General features: G+C 39.7%; 1 protein-coding gene across 1 annotated transcript in view; it reads left to right on the top strand.

Annotated features, from left to right (window-relative positions):
- Positions 1-5,540, top strand: part of LOC138023703 (coiled-coil domain-containing protein 78-like) — a 93,436-nt gene extending 87,896 nt beyond the window's left edge. Inside the window, exons 20-21 of the mRNA XM_068870746.1 lie at positions 2,043-2,143; positions 4,910-5,540. Of these exons, the coding sequence (XP_068726847.1) occupies positions 2,043-2,143; positions 4,910-4,979 (171 nt within the window). The 3' untranslated portion in view covers positions 4,980-5,540. The remainder of the gene's footprint in view (positions 1-2,042; positions 2,144-4,909) is intronic.
- Positions 5,541-10,000: the final 4,460 nt, after the last annotated feature.

Consider the following 10,000-nt stretch of genomic DNA (forward strand, 5'->3'; position numbering starts at 1 on the left):
TTATTTGAAAGAAAGCGTTTTGTCTAATTTTTGATTCATTATTAATGAAAAAGGTTCTTCACAAAAGGGTTTGATCCTCAACTCCAGTATGAAATTTATTTTGGTGTGTGTGGTTATTAAATTTTGACACGGATTGGGTTTGTTGTTTTCATGCATACTATGAAATAGGAAAAGTTTTTTGCGTCTAATCGCAAATTTGCCGTTTGTTTCTGTAAACGTTTTCACTAGAAAAGGTTTTTGTGAGATTTTTCGGCCATTGCGCGGGATTCATATTGTTGTGTATTATTCCAGTGTAAGTAATTTGCATGCGCGAGAAGCTTTCATAAAGATGACAGGAATTTTCAGTTGTGTTCTTTCTGGCAAATGACTAATAGGTATTTATAGCTTTTAACGTCAGAAAGAGCTTTGTTTCGTCACTATAGTGTAAAATGAAGTTTATTTGGGAAGCCAACAATATTTCCCAATCTATTGCTATGACTTACCAGTCCGAAGATTGTTTACATTACTCACTAACACGAAGATTTTTCCACGGTCTAATTATCGCTTTAGTCTAACCCAAAATCATTCAGATAGTAAAAAAAAAACATATTTATTAACCATTTCTTTTGCTTTTGTGTTTTTCAGCATTATGATTTGTGATTATTCAGGTTCACGTGTTCGCAAGTTTGTTTTTGCATCTCATAGAGGTTTAGATTTTCAATTACAAACTTTGTTTTGATTGGCCACTCAACCTCATTGTGTAAATAATTCACCCTGAAGCAGCTCTGTTAAATATTTGGTTTTTATTTTTGGATTGGCCCAGCCAGCATTAATGTACTCCTAGGAAAATCCAGTTTCAGTGCATTCAACAGTGTTCCAGATAAGAGTCAGGTCTCGGGTTAATAACCCAACAAAGAAGGCTTTCTGACCCAACAGGTGAAATATAAATTTCAGTTAATTATTACAACAAAATTTAAAAACCAAAGACGGAAGTTTCTTGGCGAAAAAGTATGTTGTTTAACTCTGAAAATGACGAACGATTAACATTCTTGCCTGTAGTTCATTCAATGTAAACAGCAACCTTGATGGAATGTAATCATGTGCACCTTTGTTGTTACCTTGCACGTGATAAATTTCTTCCCCTTGATTACTGCAGAACTTGTTAGTGCTTTCACGATCGATTGTCATTAATCCTAAGCTGAGAATTCGAAATTCATAGTTTTGTATAAAAACTAAGTTATTTTTTTCATCTGTCCTTTGACTTGCCTTTTGCTGTTAACTGCCGGCTTTTGCACTACTTTTAGGTGCAAATGTAGAGCCCAAAAAAATTTGGACTTTGCGTCCTATTAGACTGAAAGGAAGAATTATGAAGCGGAAAACATGTTAGTCTTTCCTTAGTGTGTGGAATAAGCGTTTACTTAGTGCAATTGCAAGACATGCATGACATGCAGAAAAAAGGCCATCAGAGCAATTTGCAGATAGAGTTTTTGCAGACTATTTAATGTTAGAGAAGAAACGAGTGAGGTTTGTTATCTTTGAACTGAATTTATAGCCCGTTTTCATTCACTCCATCATCAAAACCATTCAACAAATAAAGTCGAGAATCGAAGAGAGAAAAAAAGATGAATATTCAAACAGTCTCGCAGTGGTTCAGGTCTCTGCGATGTTTCGTGGGGGAGATATTCAAAGAAATATTTTACTCAAATTTATAACGCTTCCTTTGGAGACACCATGTTTGTGTCCCTCTGAGGGGCACAAATAGGGTGGCCGGAAACTAACAAAAACATGTGTCATCGAGTTTTGCTATAAAAAGTCGGTAGTTGTCTACTGAGGGCCCATAAACATGTACAGTATGTGAGTACTTATTGTCATACCAGGACTGTTTCACAGAAATGGGTTAATCTACTGAGTTGATACGGTTAATTGACTACCGTAATTTATTAATTTATTTATTTATTTATTTATTCTATAGTTTTGTAAAACGCTCTTACCAGTAAGTTATGTTATGCGGATGATCCAGAAAGAGTATTGCTTTTCGTTTTAATTAATTTTGATTAAAACAGCAAGATCTTGAAAGTGAGCGTGCTTCGCTCTTGACTCGCTGTATTCTGGCAGAGGAACAACAAGCCCGGCTTCAACACTACATTGACACAAACCTTAAGAGGTAAGCATCTTTTTTCTCAACCTTTAGGGTATAATGTTGTTTGATAAGCTGGCGTTCTTCTAAATTAAGCATAAGGCACATGCATGAGAAAAGTGTTAGTATATATCTCACGTGTTTGATTTTAAAGAAGCTAGAGCTGTGTTCGGCAGGGTTTTCATTTGAGGCGGGAGGCTAGATGTTTTGACTGGTTGTTTACCATTTCATGTCCGTTACTTTGATGCTATAAATTTGCAGATTTGTTGGCTTCTTTTTTCCCTTGTTCTTTCTGGACTTGGGTATCTCAGGAAGCCATGGGCCATGGGCTGAAGAAGCACAAGACAATCACACGCAATAAATCCTTCAATGTAACAGAAGTCACGTCTGTTGGCATTTCATTCACGCTATAAGTTTATTTCTAGTCTCAAGAACGTATAAACAGCATTTTATTTATAGTAATTTATAGGGAGCCCAGATCTCCTGGAAGGTTCGCTCCCAAGTGCACTTGGAAAATAACCATGTCCGGCTCTTTCATTATCAAATGCGGTTTTTTGAAAAGCTTTCGAAAACCCTGACTGTGTCACTGGGTGTCAGTGAAATAGAGATTGTTATCAACAAAATTGGAAGAGGTAAATTGACCACCTGTTAAGTTTTGGAAGCTCGCGTTTTGAGAAGATATACGCAAAAGAATTTGATCTGATACCGATCACTCTGTCGATTAAGACACACAAGAAAGATTACTAACTGGGCGATAGTTTTTATACAGAAGATCAGGGCCATGTTTCTTGAGCAGAGGATTTACTATGGCTTCCTTCCATGAATAACGAAAAGAGGCAGTCCCTGGAGACTGATTGATGATCTGTTTAATTACAGGCAAACGCACATCAGTACACTCTGCAACTAACGGAGTTGGCATTGGGCCCAATGCACAGTACTTCTTAGCACATTTCTTCACTAGTTGTATGACGTCATCATCATTTAAAAGCTTTAACTCACTGAATGATTCTCTCACAGGGCGATTAAAGTCATATTTTGAGGATCCACAAGAACTAAGTGCAGCAACATCAAGATTTAACCGAATATTAGATACCTTCTTGACAAAGAAATTCCCCATAGCGTTAGCCAGTAGATATTCACCATCATGTGGTGGGAACTGAACTCCAGAATCGTGCCTCAGCAACCTCATCGTAGCCCTGAAAAGTTCACCCTGATCGCCACTGTTTTTCTCTATAATTCCCTATAAAATCTACTACAAGCAAATTGATGGCATCGCTTTGGGTACAAAAATGGGACCCACCTACAGCAGCCTCTTTTCCCAGTACAATTAACCAAAGCCCGATATCTTCAAGTGCTTCATTGACGACTATTCAGGGGCCGGCTCATCAAGTAGAGAAGAGCTTAATCAATTTATTACCTCCTTCATTTCTTTTCATTGGATCTCTAACTGTTATTGGTATTAGTCTCCTAATGCTCATCGGAGATCTTTTCAAAAAAGAACACCAACCTCAAAGTGCATACTAAACCTTTCACCAACAGTATGGATAAAAAGAAAAATCGTTATATAAATTAACATGCATGGCCATAATGCAACTATTGTGAAACGGAAGTCGAAGGTTCAAATCCTGCCTTAGACTCTGATTTTTCAGTTGTCCTTTCTTTATTGCCAATCAGCTAGTTTATCATGTATGACCATAGGGCCTATTTTACATACCTGACGTAAGCATATACAGAAGCAAGATGCGTTAACGTATTTGGAACCTTGTTAGTGATTGGTATCTTTTGATAAGGCATTCAAATGATTGAAAACAAAACTGCATTTCCTTATGTTCCATGAGCTTATGCATTTGCTTTCGTCGGTTATGTGAACAAGACTTAACATACATGTACTTTTCTTAACGCTGCATTAGTCAGACTTAGTTCTCAGAGGGTTGTCCAATACATTGAAATGATAAGATTCAGATTTCTTAGTATAGGCGTCACAAATTGACCCTTACCCAAGCATTCCTACCGCAAATTCTAACCAAAAGGTAATACATAGAATTCGTAGGCTGAAAGTTCACCTAAATTCTAGTTATCTTAGTCTACAATATTGATCTTCCCACTAAAGGCAAATGTGTTTGACGATTCTTACCTCAAAATAGCGCTTTTTATATGCCACGCAAGTCGTGCAAAGTTATCAAAACTAGCGGTAATTTGGACCCAAGACTGTGATGTGAGGGGCATGGGTCTATTTTCAACTTTACCTCACAGACTTCTTTGCGATGCAAAATTTCTTTGAAAACAGGAATGCAAAGCAGTTTGTGATGTATATCGAGAATAGAATCATATCTCCCACATCACAGTTTTGGGTCCAAATAACTGCTAGTTTTGCCAAGTTTACGTGGTTTGCATGTCACAGAAAAAAGCAAAATCATAGGTAACGTTGGTGACATATGTTTACTTTGGATGGAGAGATTTATATTAGGAACAACAAATATTTGAGTTTAGGTGCACTTTAAGGAGACATCTTGTGAAAGTTTGGGGACCTCAAGCACGTAACCTTTTTGAGCCACGAGTGGACACCAGAAGTGAACATCTTGCATGCCGGGACAGTGGTCTCTCCCAGATTTTTAAACTAATCGTCTGTAGTGGCAAAAGTTAGTTAGCACTATAAATGTGCCAACTTCCGTGGCTCTAAAAGGTCTTGTGCTTAAGCTCCGAATTGACGTGTGTGCAAAGTATCATGCACCTCATTATGCAGCTGTATTGAACATGTATGAATTCTTACACACTATTTGTCCATTTTTGCAGTTACCAGGAAGAAATAGTTCGTTTGCGTCAACTGCTTGGTAATGCTAACCTTGTGAATGGCAGACGCTAGCCTCTGGACTCGTCAAGTAGCGGTCTCTTCGAGTTGCAGAAGGTTTTATTTTTTCAAAGAGCACGAGTCCACAGAATTTCAAATCTCATGCAATCTGATTGCTTCCGCAGAGTTTTCCATCTTACACCCGAAGTTATTTTATCTTCATTTTGGTTCCATGAGAGATCACTAGCAGTAAACAATCCTAAGTATTTATACACATTAGCAATTTCCATTGACTATTGATGTTATATTCCCCAGCTTAAGGTGACTTTTTCTTGGTTATTTGCATGCATGAACTTACATTTCTTAGTATTGACTTATTCATCTTACACCATTCAGATATTTTAGCTCTGTCACTTTGAAAAGTAGAAAGCTCTTTTTGATTATTAATAATCCTGTACATTTTACTGTCATCAGCATACAAAGCAATTGCAATGGGAAATCACTTTATCAGTTTATGCAAAGTGAAACACAGGCGACCCAAACACATAATTTGAATGCTCAGTCACCTTAACGGTTTGTAGGGTTTATATGGCAAACATGAAATGCACAAAAAAATAAATAAAGTAAACTTACTCTTACATCACCTTGTGTCCTTGTGTCAATTTGAGGCGTTCTGGGCTAGTTTTGAAATTTGCTCCTACCCTTCATTAAAAGTAGACAAGGCTGGAAACTCTGAACCTCTGAAGCCACTGATTACTCTGCAATCGAGGACGATTTAATCCCAAACATCGGCTTGATTCGGCCTTTTGTGCACGATAACAAACGATATAGCAAAAAGGCATAGAGTCCCAAAACAATCTCCACATGCTTAGAGAACAAGCCAGTTTTCACGAAGAACCGGCTGCTTTCTCCAGCCTGAAGAGCTATTAGCCTTTCCGATAGGACACGACCGTTGGCCTGGTAACAGTTTCACTTCTCTCTAGGGTGGGGATCCAAGATCAATCTCATGTCCCCACAGGCTTTTGATGTCTAAACCCTGTGTCTCAAAAAGCCAATCGCGTTACTGAAATAAGTGTAAACATGCAAATATTACTATTGAGAGTTTTCCCACAGAAACAGCTCCCGCTGTTCTGCCGTGTTTCCAAGCTGAAAAGAACCAAACTCAACGCGTCGTCCTCAGCTGAAAGCAAGGGGAAAAGATCCATTTAAAACCGGTCTATTCCTAGCAGATAATAGCTTTCGAATGCTAACAATGCGACGTGTTGATCGTGTTCGGAACAATAACAACGATTGATTAAAAGCAAAGTTAATGATATCAACCTGCAAACCTGAGAGCATTCTTTGGTATTCTGTATCTTGCAAAATGCCTTTTGAGTTTTTGATGCCTTGTTTAGTCGTTGTGGTGGACATGAAATCTGAGTAATAGTTGACAGTCACTACACAATTGATCTTGCTCAGCTGTTTCTACCTCACCGTGCTGTTTCAGTGTCTCTTTCTGATTCTGTGGTTTGTGTACCTGGTAGGCTTCAGTTTTCGGCCACTTGACGTATCTCTGTTGATATTGCAGGCCAAATTACGGTGTCACGGGCACTTCTCATCATGCTGTCCTAACCAAGATGTGCAGAGTGCAATGTTTTCTACATGATGTCTCTCAATGACTTTGGAACAACTATTTCTGCCTTTAAATAACTCCATCTTGATGACTAAGAGTGTCTCTCACGTCGACGTATGACCTCAGTACATTGGGTATGTCATTCGTATGTTCAGGCCATCTATCCTTTATAATACCCATGCGTGTCTGCTTGCTTCAATCTTTTGCAATTGCTTCCCTCACTTCTTTAATTCTTTCATCTGATTTTCCTTTCAGAGTGTTGACCTCTATCACTTTCCTGTGCGTGTCAGGAATATCTAGATAGGCTCTGCTCAGAGTGTCAGCAATAAAAATTTTGCTTCCTTCGATGTGGTGAAAATCAAAATCACATCATTGAAGTCACAGTATTAGTGCTTACCACCTCTTCAGAGCTTGGCTGAGGGGCTTCTTTAGAATTGAAGCTAATGGCTTGATGTCATTTTCAACGATTATCCTGCTACCATACATGTACAGATCAAAGTATTCTAGACCAAAGACTACTGCCAATGCCTCCTCAATTTGAGTCCAATTCCGTTCTGCGCTTGTAAGTACTCACAATGCATATTCAATTGGCTTGCCTTCTTGTAGGATGATGGCGCACAATCCATCTTTGCTGCTGTCTACTTGCAGGACCAAGTCCTTTTCTGGGTCAAAGTAAGCAAGTAGGGGTGTTTCTGTAATATTCTGTTTCACTTATGAAATGCTTCTTCAACTGCAACTTCCAGTCAACATCCTTTCTAGTCAGGACTCCTGTGGGTCGTAAATCACTGGCCTGGGTTGGGAGGAACTTTGATAAGTACTGGATCATTCCATGGATTCTTTTCAGTCTATGCACTCCCCATCACCAGTAGGTCATCTGCAACACAGATTACACCGTTCAGGCCAATGAATACTGAATACAGCTTTCTTTGGAAAGTCTCACTGCTGGCCTTCAGTCTGAAGGGAAATCGGTCCCATCTGTACCTTCTGAATTGGGTGATAATGGTCGTTAGTAGACTGGACTTTTTGTCCAATTTCGCATGCTAGTAGGGTTGCTTGATATCAAGTTTGCTGAGTACTTTTGCAGTGTTCAGGTTTGGTAGCACATCATCAAAAGTTGTCAGCCTGTAGTGCTCTCGTTGAAGGGCTTCATGTAGTGATTGTTGGTCAATACAGATCCTCAGAGGCCCAGCTGGTTTCTTAACGACAGCCATTTGACTTACCCATTCTGCAGGTTCTTCCACAGGTATCAGACTCCATCTTCAACCGATCGCTCAAGTTCCTGTTTAACATCGTCTTGCAATGCAAGGGGTACTTTGTAGCAGGGTAATGCTCTTAGTGGAATATCTGGGTTGACATGCAACCTTGATTATCCCAAACTGTTGTAAATTTTTAGGAAAGATAATGCGTAATAAACCAGAACTTTTGTACAATCTCTTCTCTTGTTTTGCTTCTTCGTCTACGAGCTAGATGCAACGAGCACATGATCATCTGCAGGGTGTCCGTTACAGAAAAGGGTTCCTCAGGGAGTATATGTAAGGTAATACATTAAAACACTATATACAGCATCTCATCTTGGTTAGTCTTGTCGCCCTGAAATCATTTGTCTTCTATTTCTTCTATAGACTCTCCCCCTGTCATCTTGAACAACATAGGATCTTGTCAACACCTCAGCCTTTCTCTAATGCTTCTCAACATTAGGGCGGATTCGGACTCTCTCACCTCCCTCTAATGGTGGTAGGTCTCTTCCTGTCATATCATAGTGAGACTTCGTTTTGTCATGCGATATCTTGAGAGCTTTCGCGACTTTCTGTGGCTCCATTGGCTGAGGTAGTACAAGACGTCGATGGGTTGGAAGTGTGGTTCTGGTCTACGGCTCATCACCAGCTCCCCCAGGGACAGGCCTATATCCTCAAACGGTGTGTTTCGGTATTTGAGGAGACCTTCAAAACGATCTTTTACATCTGCCTCTGCCTTTTTTAGGACCTTTTTGCTGTCTGTACTGCCCTCTCGGCGGCACCGTTGGATTGTGGATATTCGGGAGAGCCAGTTGTATGTTGGAATCCCATACATGTGCAAATTCCTTACCCTGGTGTGTGCTATCAAATAGGTTTCATGTGTTGGTGTACTGAGATCCATTATCACTAACTTTTTCTTGAGGAATACCGTACCTTGCGAAGATCTTCTTCATATTCTTTATTAAGCATGTGGTTGAGTTTTGTTGCAAAAGTTCAAGTTCAAAGTGTTTGGAATAGACTCCAGACACTACTAAATAGGTGTCTCCCCCATACTCAAAGAGATCAGTACAAACAATTTGCCATGGAAGGCCAGGTACCTCATGTAATTTAGAGTTTCTTTTTGCTGCTAGTTCCTGAAAGCATTGCAGATTCCACAGGAAAGAACTCGGTCCCTGGCCTGGGAAGACATGGCTGGCCAAAACACATAGTCTCTGGCAAACGATAAACTCTTGGATTCACCTATATGGGCACCATGAATCTCGTCTAGTACCTTAGCTCTCATTGCACGTGGCACCACAATTCTGTCATATTTAAATAACAGTCCATCTTTGATGCTTAGTTCTTCTCTGAAACTTCAGTATTCTTGAGCAAGTTTATCTGTCTCATCTTTTGCTGACTGCCATCCCTTTACGTACTCCATAACTAGACGTTTCGTCGGCACTTGTTTGGACTCAAACTTTTGACAATGTGTCATTATCAAGTCCTAGGCTGTCAACTAGGTTCATTTCAATTTGCTCATCATCGATGTTGATCGATTCAGGTATGTTTAAGGGTGCTCTGCTTAAACAATCTGAAATGATTTGTTGTTTTCGTGGTATATTATGCACATTAAGGTCATATTTGGTAAGTTTAAGAAGCATTCGCTGGAGTCTGGGGTGCACTATATATTGGCTTCTTAAAAATGACTTCCAGAGGTTTGTGGTCTGCCTCAACAATGACCTTGCGACCATACAAGTACGTATGGAACTTCTCCACCCCCCAACCAATAGCAAGCATTTTTCTTTCGATATTAGCATACCTTCTCTCTGAGTTAGTATCCTTGACCAACAACCGGTTTGCCATTTTGCATTACAGCGGCTCCTAGGCCAGTGCTGCTAGCATCAACATTCAGAATTGTTGGCTTGTTGTTGTCAAAGTATGAAAGAACTGGTGAGCTGCTGACAACATCTTTGAGCTTTCCAAATGCTTTTTGTTGTGGTGTGTCCCATGCAAATGCTGTGTCCTTTTGGGTTAATTGAAATTGGACCCTGAAATTCTGCCTTATGCTCAATAAATTTGTTAAGATAGTTCACAGTTTTACGAATGTCTGTACACCCTCCTTGTGTGTTGGTCCTGGCATATTAATGATGGCCTTTCAGGATCAGGTCTTAGTCCCTGTGATGTGAGCACGTGGCCAACATAATTTACTTTAGCTGCTCTTACCTTCAGTTTAGCTGGGTTAAACCTCAGTCCAACTTGACGACTACGCG

The sequence above is a fragment of the Montipora capricornis genome, chromosome 11 (assembly GCF_036669925.1).
Source record: "Montipora capricornis isolate CH-2021 chromosome 11, ASM3666992v2, whole genome shotgun sequence".
Lineage (NCBI taxonomy): Eukaryota > Metazoa > Cnidaria > Anthozoa > Scleractinia > Acroporidae > Montipora > Montipora capricornis.